The 14,197-nt window shown below is 34.8% G+C and overlaps 1 protein-coding gene across 1 annotated transcript in view; it reads right to left on the bottom strand.

The window, feature by feature from the left end:
- Positions 1-564: 564 nt before the first annotated feature.
- Positions 565-14,197, bottom strand: part of LOC106470587 (protein ALP1-like) — a 17,394-nt gene continuing 3,761 nt past the window's right edge. Inside the window, exon 2 of the mRNA XM_013931151.2 lies at positions 565-3,318. Within this exon, the coding sequence (XP_013786605.1) occupies positions 2,525-3,318 (794 nt within the window). The 3' untranslated portion in view covers positions 565-2,524. The remainder of the gene's footprint in view (positions 3,319-14,197) is intronic.

Raw genomic sequence — 14,197 nt, 5'->3', positions numbered from 1 at the left:
ATTTTAGTTTAGTTTCTGTGTTTGGCTGTTGGAGTTTAATGTGTTACCTTTCTACTTAATGAGTTCATTGATTAAATGGAAGATGGGTTTTAATTATAATGAATGCAAAATAATTTGAATTATAAGTATAATTTGGATGGGAATAACCTTAACAGTATTATGGAAGAAAAGGTCCTTGGTGTAGTGGTTGATCAGTCTCAAACTATCTAAGGAGGGTACTGATGTTAGTGGTAGTGCAAATAGGATTTCAGGTTGTATTAATACAAATATTAAATACAAGTCTAAAGAGGTAATAATTTAATTGTATACCTCACTGGTTAGGCCATATTTGGAGTATTTGTGTTCAGCCTTGGACTCCTTACCTGAGGAAGGACATTGAATTGTTGGAAAGGGTTCAGTCCTGGGGCTACTAGAATTATACCTGGGATTGAAAGTTTGTCATATGAGGAGAGGTTAATACCTCTGAAATTGTTTTTTCTTGAAAAAAAAAGTATCAGAGGGGATCTTATTGAGGTGTTTAAAATTAAGGGAACTGAAAGTGTTGATGCATTATCTTTTTTCATACTTAATGGCACAAATATAAATTTTGGCAGGGTAGGAATCTTCTTCAGCTAAGACAGTTTTATTTTTCTAACTGTCCTTGGCTTTTGGAATGTGTTATCTTTGGATGTAGTGATAGCAGTAAATTTAAGTGAGTTTAAGAAAAAGCTTGATAAGTATATGAATGATAAGGGCTAAAATGAGGATTTTTTAAAAACAGTTTTAGTTTAGTAAATGGGACAGCATAGGTCCCTTGTTGTCCCTAAATATTACATTACGTTATTGTGTTCATGTAGGTGTTGTGACATTATGATTGTAACCTGAAGGAAATGGAAACCACATTTTGTAATCTGCAATTAAGTTTTCTGATTTGGTCATTAATACTAATTTTAATGTTCAGGACTACACTGCCCCAAAGATAAATAATGGGGGTTTGTAATCATGGAAATAGTCATGAATTTCACCATTTCATATCTTTAGTTAGATATATTTGAGTAATATTTTCTAAATATCCATGCAGTTTCTACATGTAGCCTCACTAGCACTGGATGCAGCAGATGCAATGTGGTTGATATGTTACTATACCTCCTTCTTTACTTTCACCCAGGAGTTCTTATTAATAATAGTTATAGCATTCTCATAGACAGGATGTCACAATGTAATAAACATGTATAGTCCAGTTTTACAGGTAATCTAAATCCCTCAACTTGTTTCCTTGAGTCTAGTATATATATTTCTGTATGGACTTGGGAGGTATCCTATTAAAAAAGTTATATTTACAGAAATCTGTACAGCTTGTTTGGCTTAAGATTGCATGTAGATTACAAATTGAAGTATGTAATTTGTGGACTTTTGGGACAACTGACTTTCATTTTTCATTCAAATACTTAAATCAGATAATTCTATAACTCTCTTTCTCTCATGATTTTTCTCATGGTTGTCATCTCATTTTGTAGCCCTTATCCCCAGTAGCCAGATAATTTAGGTGAAATAACACTGTTTGTTTAATAAAGGATGGTATGCTTAACATTACACTTGGACAGTTTTTCTCCACTGTCCATATTCAATCTTTATTCATATCCACCTAAATTAAGGCTTTTTTAGCTACACATAATTAACCTGCTCTTGCTTATATATGTATAAAGAAATTATGGTCAGATTATGAAATTCATAATTCCACATGTATTTTCAAATGCACATTATATCCTGTATAATTACCACTGAAATATTCCTTTTAGAAAAACCTCTAGTATATTAAACTTGGGTAATATAGAACTTTGGCATAACAATTACATAGTTGCAATGTAATTACATGTACATCAAAAAAAAGGACCAAATTTCTACAAATATGTCAAATTATCATTACAAATGGCATTTTTCACAAAATAAAAACTAACAAAACTGAAGTAAAATTATGTTTAACAACAATCACAATATTTGAAGAAATACTTTCACTTGTAGATCTGTCTTACTAATTTGAAACAAAACCTGAAATAACAAATTAATATAGCTTTTGATAATATATACAAACAAATGAATATGATTCAAAAACATTAAAAAGTTCAATCAAATTATTCAACGTATATTACCAAATTCAAATCATGTTATATTAGAACCAAATGATCACATAAAAAAAACATTAACTGATAAGGTTTTGATATGGATAACTGGCAACAAACTATGTTCTGGATTAGATGTAGAGTTCAGTGGCTAATGCTAGTGCTACATTTTCTGTTCATTTCTATTTCAGATTTACATAACATTATTTTGTACAAAAAAAATTTTCTAAACACCTTTCAATTTTTGGTTTTTAATATACATGAGTACTATAAGTGTAATTTAATGTTTTCTCTTTGTGCTGAGATGAATGTTTTGGTCACGTAAAAATTTAAACACTTTAGATAATTTCATGAAGTACAACATTCCTAAATTAAAATGGTCCAAAACTGCTATTCAGTATATGCAAATGAAACCAACTCTTAAGTTAGTCATTAACTAAGTGTAGTAAGTAATCTCGGACTTCAATACCACTTTCATCATCAGCATATATACATTCATTTATCTCATTTACTTCTACTACATCAGTTTCATCATACATTTCATCATCTGCCATCACACACAGGTTGTGAAGAACACATCCTGATACGATTGTTCCAACTAAGAGCTGCATGTCTAAACCTTCTAGCTTAGTCAGGCGACGAAATCGACTTTTTAACTGACCAAAAGCATGATCAATTGCAATTCTTGCTTTGTTAAGTTCTTTGTTGAAAACTTTTTGCTCCTGAGTTAGGATGCCATAATCTCTATAGGGTGTAATAACCCAGGGTAACAGTGGATATGCAGAGTCAGCAACAATAAAAGAATCTTCTGGGAAGTACTCTTGTTGTTCCAGATAGAGAACAGAGCTTGTGAAGACATCGGCATCTTGGGTGCTTCCTGGACAACCAGTATAAATATGTGTAAAAAGTAACCTACTGTCACAGACACCCTGAAGAACGATGGAATGGAACCTCTTCTTGTTAAAATATGACTCTTTGTTTGCTTTTGGTGCTCTGATGGGTATGTGTATTCCATCTAGTGCTCCTATAATATTTGGCAGCCGACTTAGCTGGGAAAAACCATTTTTAATATCCTGGATACCATCTTCTCTCGGCCATGTTATCAATTCAGGCATTAGAGTTTTCTGAATGGCCTCATTGACCCGTCTGCAAATTGCATGAGCAGTTGATTTAGATATTGTAAACCTTTCAGACATTGACTTAAATGTTTCTTGGTTACCTATGAAACATAAAATCAAACAAACCATGATTGCCTTTCTTCTAAATGACTAATTCTATAAATTTTTAATGTGCTAATAAATAAATAGAATTAATACTAGATAAAAAATGTTTGCATGAAAGGAGATCCTCTTAAGAAGATTGGTAAATATTTTTTGAGGAAGTTATAAATCAGTAAATGACTTTTCTAAGGACTGTTTGGATTAAGTTCAGAAGGCAAAGGAAATCATGTTAAAAACTATATTAAATCAAACAGATTAATCAAGCATATATATGGTAAGTTAAAAACTTAGTTCATTGTATTCTTAAAGCACAAGTCCTTGCAGTAACGTGCTAGAATTAGTTTTATGGCATAGTTTAGAAAGTTATACTAAGGAAATAAACTTATGAACTTATTTCAGTTAGAGATAGTGAGGAAGAGTATCAGAAAACATCAACTTAGACATTAAATAATGTGATAAAGAATGAAAAGACTGCAAAACGTGATTCAGAGGTTACCCATGTCATCTGTAGAAGATAATGACAGTAATGCAATGAGACATTGTGAATTGCCCGATTGTTCAAATCTGACCAAGAAAAATTAATTTTGTTTGTATATCATAAACTGATAGCAAAAGAAAGAAACATTGGCTGTGCAGTATGCAAAAATGTTGAAATGCTTGGAGCTGAAAATCTCAAATGAATGGGCTAATATTGAAATTACTCACTATGGAGATAGAAGAAAACAGCAATTAACATCTTTACATAAGAAAATAACTGAAGATAAAGGAAGTTTGACCCATAAAACTGTTTTGAAACTGGCTTCACAAGCACAAAAACTGTGACTTATGATAGACAAATAACTGCCAAAATATTTCAAACAACTTTCAAAGTAGTGTCAAAAAATCAATCATTCAATGATTTTGAGATTGATTTACAAGAACTAAATGACATTGGTATGAGATGCATACTTCCTGCATGTATCAGTATTGTGAATCATACAAGGAAAGAGATGAGAAAAGCCCTCATTAAAAATATTACAGAATAAAAAAAATCTAAGTCTAAACTTTCTTTGCTATTTGATGAAAGCCACACTCTAATAAGTGTTCACTTTAATTCTTTACATTCATGTTTTTCTCTCAGGTACTGAAATGACAAATTCAGTGAACCTGTTTATTGACTGATTGAAGTTATAATTTTCCTATACTCAAAATGTATTTCCAATAGGTACTCGCCTCCTGTCACATAAATAGCTATTCTCATTCAGTGCTGCCCTCTATGTGCAATTTTCTCTAAGCATGCCACAAGCCTTTTATCTCCCTCAATTGGAATTGACAGATTCCAATGCATCTGTCATGCATATCATTGTGCGACGACCGTCCACCAATAAGAGTGCGACATACTCTCAAGACACATGTGATTCTCTCTATTCAATTCTACCAAACTATCCCTTCAAGTTTTGGAAAAAGATGGAAGCACCGGTTTTCAGTTGGGTAGTGTGAGAGGACGTAAGTACATATTGGAAATACATTTTCAGTATAGGAAAATTATAATTTTCTGATACGATACATTACCTCTTCTCACATAAATAACTAGAATCCCACACTGAATAGGGAGAGGGACCTGTGCAAGGGAAAGAAAGAAGCATCCGAAGAACACTCCCTAAGAAAAGTTAGTCAGATTATGAGATCTGATGTGGAGACTGCACCACTTCTGAACCTGGTATACTCTTCGCTCATCATAGAAAGATATCATACATATGGGTGAAAAAACAGAGAAGCACTTCCAAGTTGGAGAGAACTAAGGTTGGATAGTGATCTGAACCATATAATATTTATAAAAACTCTATCCCAGAAAATATAAAAAGTGGGCAAAATGAAAAGGATGTGTCCTAGGTGTAGAGCAACTAGGGCATGATGGAACATACACACCAAGTCAACTACATCCAAAACTCATGCCACCAGCAACTGACATCCATGAAGGGGTAGGATGAGGATCATACCACTGACTAGTGGACTACAGTCGAAAACCCAGGCCACCAGGAACCAACATCCATGTGGGGGTAGGAAAGAGGATCATACCATCTTCACCTCAAGTTCATGAAACTGGAAGGAATCAAGAACCCCCCAACCCATGAACAGGGTACATGTTAATATAAAAAATTGATAGATCAAGGATGTCTGCATAATGTAAACCATCTCCCTCAAAATTGAAATTCAGAATAATAAGCATCGAGGGGAATACATGTAATACATGACTTACGTTGAGTGGTTCAACTTTAAATGCAAAACCCAGCCACTGGGAACCAACATCAACATAGAGGTAGGATGATGGATCCCAACTGATGGTATGAACTACAATTTTGACCGTTCACTCCCATTCATTTTTGTTTCATATTGAAGGATATCACGTCATCTACTCCAGCAGAACACCACTGTCCTACTCTCAATTGAATGGTTTTATAATATTTTCTATATTATGTTTGTATTTCATTAATCCATTTAGGAGGATGTCTCCACAGTCAGTCACCCCAGTGGCTTTGAACTTGAAAGTGTTAAGGACTCTCAAACTCTACTAGAAGTAAAGGGGGAGAAAAAGGTGGTGGAGAATCTGGAGGAATGACAACACCCAAGACAGTGCAATGAGTGACCATGAAACCCTATTTTTAAAAGCAGATCATACCGATTTATTCAATACAAAGTATAGCAGGAATGGGCAACTATGCTCTTCTGCTTTACCAATGTAGTCCATGTGAGTATGGTCTGGGACAGGCAAATTTATTAAGGAATTCCATAGTGAGGATACCCCTACAACTGATCTTGTGGAACACCCCATCTCTCCATTTTGCATTGTATGGCCATGGAAATATAATATGTAAGTTGACATGGCCTTACAGTGCACATTTGATTGGTTAAAAAATACCTGGTCAGGCACCACTCACCACAGAACAGGATCCAAACAATTGCAATAATAAAATAGGGAAAAAGGCCCCTGAAAAGAAATAAAGAATAATAAAAATAACATACCCAGTCAAAGTCTCACTGAAGTCTGAAGAATGGGTACAGACAGAAGAGGATACCCTGAAGAGGAAGAAACCAAGATCCTATGCAAATAGTGAGAGAAGAATGTATTAGGGGTAGTCCACATGCCTGATTGAAGAATTTCCTCCAAGGGACAACAAGGATGAGATGCCAATGAAAAGGTAAGGTAATAATGGCTGGAGACGGCTTGAATGGGTAATGAAGAAAAACTTTAATATAACAGCAAATGTACAACGTTTCGACAAGGTTTTGTCATCATCACGGCGATCGAATTTGAAAAGGTAAGGTGTTGAATTTGATGAGAAGACACTTGGAACAAAGATTGGGGGAAAATGATAAATAGAAATCAGCAAATCGAATTAAAAACCAAACCAAATTGATGAGATTGTAAGGAGAAAGATCATGAATAGAGGACGGCTGCCAAGGGATAAAGAGGCAGGAATAGGCACCACAGAAGAAAGCCGTGCGGGTAATATAACAGTGTAGAGCATATACAGTACATAGAAGACTTTCCAGATCAGGCCGAGGATAAATGTGGGAAATAGAAAAAAGGGAAATTGGAAAAAAAGAAGGAGTTACCCTTACGCACCACCAAAGTATTGGGGAGGCAAGAAATATCTGGATAATGGAGATGATATGTAGAATGATAAAGAGTATGTGAAACATCGATTGCAAATAAATCAGACCTTTGACATCCACATGCTAAGAGTAGAAGGAAATAAGTCTTAAGGAAAAAGTGAAACAAGGAGCACATGGAGAAAAAATGTCTGAACACGAGTACTGCTAAGCGAGAAGTGATAGTTTGGTAGAATTGAAAAAGGGAGTCACATGCATCATGAGAGTATGTCCCACTCTTATTGGTGGAGGGTTCTCACATGATTGAGGGGAGATAAAAGGCTTGTAACATGCATAATTTTTTTTTTTGCATATAGAGAGCAGCACTAAAGAAGAATAGCAATTTATGTGAGAGGAGATTATATACTGTATCAGACCTAAGAGATATTTTTGCAAAAGGCATATCTAAACCACTGATTGATAACCTCAAATAACTAGGACTTGCAGAAGAATATTTACATGAAAATTTAGTAACTGTAGCTTGCGATAGTGCAGTAATTACGTCTGCTAAGCAGAGTGGCACACAAGCATTGTTTCAAGATATGTTCCTGTCATTTCTTATATGGCACTGTACCAGCCATAGAGCTTTCCATTGAAACACTGTAAAAGTTGTTTCAGGAATAAGTAGATTTATATCTTTTATGGATAATCTATGTATTGTACCATGTATCACCAAAAAACTCAAGGGAACTTCAAGTCTGCACAAGGTTCTTGAAGTTCAACTGTTAAAACTAGAAGAATTTTAACTATATGATGGGTCACTTCAAGTATTCTTAATATGCATCCAACGAGATTCCTATAGAAAAAAGGTTACCACGTAATGATGCAGACTTACCACAATGGACCAAGGTCTTAGACCCTCAATAATAGTCAGACAATGTTCAACAATATATAACTTAGTGATATTGAAATCAAAAATTTTTACACAAAATTTTGGTTGAATGACAGACAAATACTTTGAGGATTTTGTAAATATCTGCAAGAAAAGAATTAACTGCTTCCCTTTCAATATATGTTGACCTCAGTGTCTATTTCCACAAGTGAGTGAGAAAAAAAATTCTCCCAAATGAATTTCATAATTACGCATACCAGGTCTTCACCTATGACATCTAAAGCATCCAACTGAACATTTATCAGAATGTTTAACACTCCACTCATCCACTTTAATTCAACAAAGTACATCAAACTGTGGCTACTCTAAGGTCAGCATTCAGCAACAGATACCAAAACAGGGAACAAATACATCATAATAGCAAAACTGAGGAGAATATAAATCAGTTGGAGTCTGCTGTAAAGTAAGATTAATAAGTATTACGAAATAGTACTATTAAAGAAATGAAACAATTTCCATTGGTATTTTATTGTATGTTTGTCACATTACAAACATTTGGTCATGGGGTGGGATGGAGTAACAAATGGAAAAAGTTGTTGAAAATATAGGAGAGTTCTGGAATTTTGTTTTCCATAAAACAAAATCACTGGTATGCTACAAACAGAAGCAGCCTGTTATTACGGGAGACTGACTTTAATGAAACTGCTTGGATTAGATAATCTTCAATGCAGGTCTGAAAGATTCCTTAAGGCTTTGAGAAAATGTTTTCCCACTGAGCATGATACACTGAACTATAGAAGTCCTGTTTTAGACCGTATTATCAGAGAATATTCTTAAAAATAGCAATAGCAATTATATGTTTTGATATTTTTATTGAAACTAGCTGTTCAGTTAATAATATAACATACAGACAGAAATAGGGTATTTGGTCTTCAAGGCTATCCCTCTCTACCCAACCCTTGTAAAAAAAAAGCAAAAACTTAAACCCACCTATTACTTTTCAAGAAATTATAAATTATTTTAAACACTTGTAAAGCAGCAGCCTCCTCTACTATAAACATAACTTATGAACAAAAAGTCTATCAGAATCTGTTACATGAATGCTTACTGAACCTGTCTCTATAGCTTTAACATTTTAATATTTTCAGATAAGTGTTGCATCACACTAGTTCATCATCATCATTTATGGGTGCAACATCTTGATCCACACTTGTTCATCATTTGTATTCTGTGTTTCCCTCTTCTCACAGTATTTACACTTTTCACTGACATACAATGGCTCAGGATAATGCATCAGCATTTCCCTGGTTCTGTTCAGAGCGTAGTATTCCTGGAATTTTTAGAACCATCTTGCTACCTGGCCTTCTGGATTACAAAAATTCACCAGATACTTCAAATCTGCATGATCTATCTAAAGCATAAATTTTGGTTCATATCAAGACACACAGTAGTGTGTTGTGAGGCCAAAACAATCTGTTACAGGTTACTAACAGAAATGATAGTTTAGCAATTTTCCACTTTCTGTACCTCGGACTGTGGTAATCCAAACTCACATATTTTCAGTGGATGTGTTCTACTGAGCTCTGAGTTCACATACCAAACTTCAACACAATCCATTGACTCTCTCAACACGGTCTTCTGGTCTTCGTCAACTTGACCAACCATGTGACCTCTTTGTACTATTTTAAAGTATTTATAGATTTAATACTTCTAACTTTCAACAAAATTTGGCAGTCTTTCACATACAAAAAATCATATTTTTAGTGATGTAACTTTAATAAAATAAAGATTTGTCAATGAATATACTTAGTATTTGTTACAAATAGTCTGTGCGCAAATTAATTTTCATGTTAAAATTAAAAATACTTTTCCTCATCTCAAAAATCTCAAATTTCCTTTCTTTAATCCCTAAAACCTCTTAATTGCATTCCAAACATTTTATCCATTAAAACTCTGTAGTTTATCTGTTATTTTCTCTACCCTATCTCAAAGTGGGATCGATCAATTCGACCAACCTTGTAACCACCAAAAAAATTCTAAATAAACCCAAATTACCCTCACATTATGCTAAGGAATTACATTACTCACGAGCATCTCGTGTATGTGTCTCGTTACACATTTTTATTATATTATTATTATTCATTTTACCTTATCTGATCTTAACAACCTAAGAGGATCCCTATTTTTACATTTTACTTACTTTTATAATTATACATAAAAAATAAACATGAAAAACAAGAAATAAAATACTTAACTAATCTTATTTTTTCTTGTTGTCGGGTTTTCAAAGAGAGTTAACCCTAATTATTTATACTATAGATAGTAATGCACTTAATAGTTTTTTAATTAAATAATGCACCAAGGAATAAAGACTAATAACATGCATAAAGTAGACAAATTCCCTTACCTCTCAAAAGTTTTCTGGCTTTCTAACTATGCAACAAGAGTCATTACAAATTCATCCAAGGAAGTCGTTAAATTTCTCAAGAGAATGGTGTTCGTACTCTGAATGAAATTGACATTTAACCATTCAGAACATAATGTTATATAATACGTCATTTGATAGATGAAAACCTTGACTTTCTATTGGTTATAGATAATCCATAATGAAATGTAAGAGAAAACTATCAATGAATTCTGAAAGAGGGGATGTGGCAGGAGGGGGTCTGATTTTCTGTTCGATAGCTCTGTAACCAAACAAAATTGAAAACTATAAAAATTATGGTTTGTCTGAGCAATAACAATTTTATACAGAGTAATTTACATTTAGTTTCGCACTTTTTCGAGGGGTGGTGGATAGAATAGGGATGATGACATGCTAAAAGAAAATGTGTCACATGGGTCACATTAGTGGAAATTCTGGATTTGTTTTTAATATTGCTATTGGTCTAACATTTTTACTAAAGCTTCATCTAAACGTAAAAGTGTACCATTATTAGTGTTTGCCATTCAGATTAGAGACAGTTGATTTAGAGCAGCAAACCTGTAAGATGAAAGGATGTGCAGATACATAAGTATTGGTTGGGCCAAGAAAACTAGATTAGCTCAAGTTTTCAAAAGAATCATATGGTGGACAGTTATTATTGATTATTCACTGCCAACTTTACAGCACAAATTTACATTAAGCAATTAGCATAAATAATGATGGTTGATATGGCTGTACAGATTGCATGGGGGTTGATGACAAGAAACTGTTAATCTAAATTCCATGGTGTTACTATAAAGAAAGCTATTAAAACTGTTTTAGAGAGGATAAGTTACCACCACATATTCTAAAGAACCTGGTTGGTTCTGTAAAGTAAATGTCTGTTCCGAATAATAGGGTTGCAATCCTAAAGCTAATGTGGGTTACTATCGATTGTCACTTTCTTATTTGCTGTAGTTTGTTGGTGTGTATTGACAAAAAGTCATAATATAATCAAAACACCTTAGGTGGAAAAAAAAAAGTGCAGCAAAAAAAGGATTGAATGTGCATCTTAATGCAATGAAATCAAAATTGGTGGCCATATTGGTAGCTACACTTATAACGCTGATAAGAATTTTACAGCAAATATTCATTCATTAGTTAGCAAGGCCACACATCTTGTTTTTCCAACCATCATGCCCTAAGTTGAACAAAAATGCAGCTTTATCCTGATGAAAGTTTCTCTTCTCTGCCCATCTAAGTATTGGTATGATTCTTGCCTTGATTACTTCAGCCTTTATACCCTACTATATTGCCCATAGCAATTTAAATCTTGCGATTCTCTCCAATGTCAATGTGCTCCTTATACCAGATCCATATATAAGTTTCTTCCTATTCACTTCTCAAGACAGTCCAAATTAGCAGACAAGAAACCAGCCATATTGTGGGGACAAAGGGCAGGAGAGTGTGAGTGCAGTAAGTGTCCACCACTCCATCAACTAGAATCTGCTACATGCTACACTAGGAGAAGGGGGGGGGGGGTACTCGCATTGGGAAGTCCTGAGGAAAAATGCTCTAGATACAGTGCAATAGGTGTACCATGTTCCCTATTTTGAAATGCAAATTAACCCTGATTTATTCAGTCTAGGGGTCAACAGGGATGGACAAAATTCCCCTAAGCTTTACTCACAATAGTCCAGGAGTGGTGGTCCAGTAGTGTATTGTATTGTGTGTTATAATTACTTACTACCCAGAAATGGCACATGATGGTCTTATCGAACACCCAATCTCAACAGAGCTCGTTGCTATCAGAAAATATTTTTATTGGTCGACTGGTAACTAGTACTGATTTGGAAAATAAGCATATCTGAGACCTAGCAACACATGCCCCAGAGTGGGATCAAAATGAAATTGACAAAGGTCCATGAAAATAATAGAAATAAACACAAAAGATATAAAATCACTCACCTCTCTTACAAACTAGCCAGGGCATGGAGAATAACCATGGGGGTGCGATTAGGCATGGTTCACATACAAGCATGTACAATCTCCTCCAGCTTGCAATATAACCAAGCCACCAGGGGCATTGAAATATGGCATATTTGATGAGATGAGACCAATTGACAAGTACAACCTGTCAATGAGACAGGGGATAAGTCACATGACATCTGAGGAAACCAATGGATAAACAAATAGTGATGTGAACCCCTAAACCCTTCAGTGCACGCAACATAACATTGAAGAGCTTGAACCGGGCAAAAAAGGCTATCGAGATCTAAGGGTTCATAAAAGTGAGAAATGGAAGGAAGATGGACAGAAGCAAAAGCCTTATCCCCTTTACTAGCATCTGAAGTTTTGAGAAGAAAGGACCTATCAGGATACAACAGAAAATAAGTGGACTGGTAAAGAGTCCTGTGAACATGAACTGCAAACATGTCTGAACATCAACATCTGCTAGCCAACAAGAGAAAAAGATATGCCTTAAGCAATAGCTGATAAAGAGAACATGATGCCAAGGGTTCAAAGAGTGGATGAAATAAGGCATAGAGAACCCCCAATTAGGAACATGGAAAGGACATCAATTATGGATAACCTGAAAGAAGTAGAAGTAGAAGACTGGGAAAGGTGAGAGGCCAGTATCAAAAGAGAACAGTGGAGACAGGCCACATTTATCCAAGATCCCATGGAATCTGAAATACTGTAAAAATTAAATGTCTGAGAAAAGGAGCTTCTCTGAGATCTCTCAGAGCTAAAAAAAAGAAAAATGTTCTCAAGCAATCCATCCCTTTCCAAAAGATCCCAGCAACAAACCAACCAAGAGAACAAGGAGAGAGCCTAAGCTGATAACCATACTAAAGTACAAGTCAACAAATGATTCAGATCCTCTTAAAATTGAGGGGGACCAATAATATGCCTCAGACTACAGTTGCAAAGAAGATAAAATAAAATTCAAAAATGTTGTAAGGGCCAGACAATTCTGGAAAACTGTGTAAGGTTAAGGCACATAGTGGCATCAAGCCTGGAACCCCAAATAGGGCATGGCAGCAACTTCTCTCAAATGATCAGCAAGTCTCAGAGTATGCACAAAAATGTATGGCGAAAGTGGAAAAACTAGGTAATCAGACAATTGACTTTTCCCTCAACAAAAAAGAAAAATAATCATAAGCCATAGAAGACATGCTCAAGACTTTACAAACTTGATGTACTAAGTCCAAAAATGGTGCAGGAGAAGAAATGACTGTCTGAGCAAAGGAAGGAGCCAGAAAAATACAATCCAAACTCTCACCAGTCTGCCCCTGGTCCCCTGCAAATTCAGCCTCTGAGGCAACCTCCGACAACCACTGCCAAAAAAGGAGTTAAGTATATGGGACAATAAACAGGTAGCCAATGGTTTAAAAGGAGACTGAATAAGGACATGGAGAATGACATTGAAATCCCATTCCTAAAGTAGCAGAAAACAAGGTGAAATGGAGGAGATGAAAAGGATCAAACAAGAGGGATATGATATGAGAGGAAAAAACAGGGCGGGCATGTGGAAAAAGGAAGGTAGAGGATAAAGCCACCCCATAGTCTTCAATGGTCAACAAAAATTGATCATTTTCAAACAACTAACTAAAAATATAGAATGGTAATGAATGCAATGACTTACACCAACTAATGTACTAGACTTTAGGTCTAGTTGCAGTTATAGCTCTATTTCTAGACCCTAGGTCCATCATCATACACATTGTAGCCTATATTATAGGCATACTTAGACCTATACTAACTATTAAACTAGGCATTGCACTGGGACAGATCTAATGACTAAGTTAATAGATCTAGATGCAACATTTGTTCTAAAAGTTAGGCCTAATAATTCTAAATCTAGAATTGATGAGGCAGACAGGGTTATATCTAGATCTATTAACTTAGTCATTTTATCTGTCCCAGTACAATGTCTAGTTTAATAGTTAGTATAGGTCTAAGTATGCCTATAATATAGGCTACAATGTGTATGATGATGATGGAC

This window comes from Limulus polyphemus, unplaced genomic scaffold (genome assembly GCF_000517525.1).
Source record: "Limulus polyphemus unplaced genomic scaffold, Limulus_polyphemus-2.1.2 Scaffold4101, whole genome shotgun sequence".
NCBI lineage: Eukaryota > Metazoa > Arthropoda > Merostomata > Xiphosura > Limulidae > Limulus > Limulus polyphemus.
This window is presented reverse-complemented; position numbering and strand designations above follow the sequence as displayed.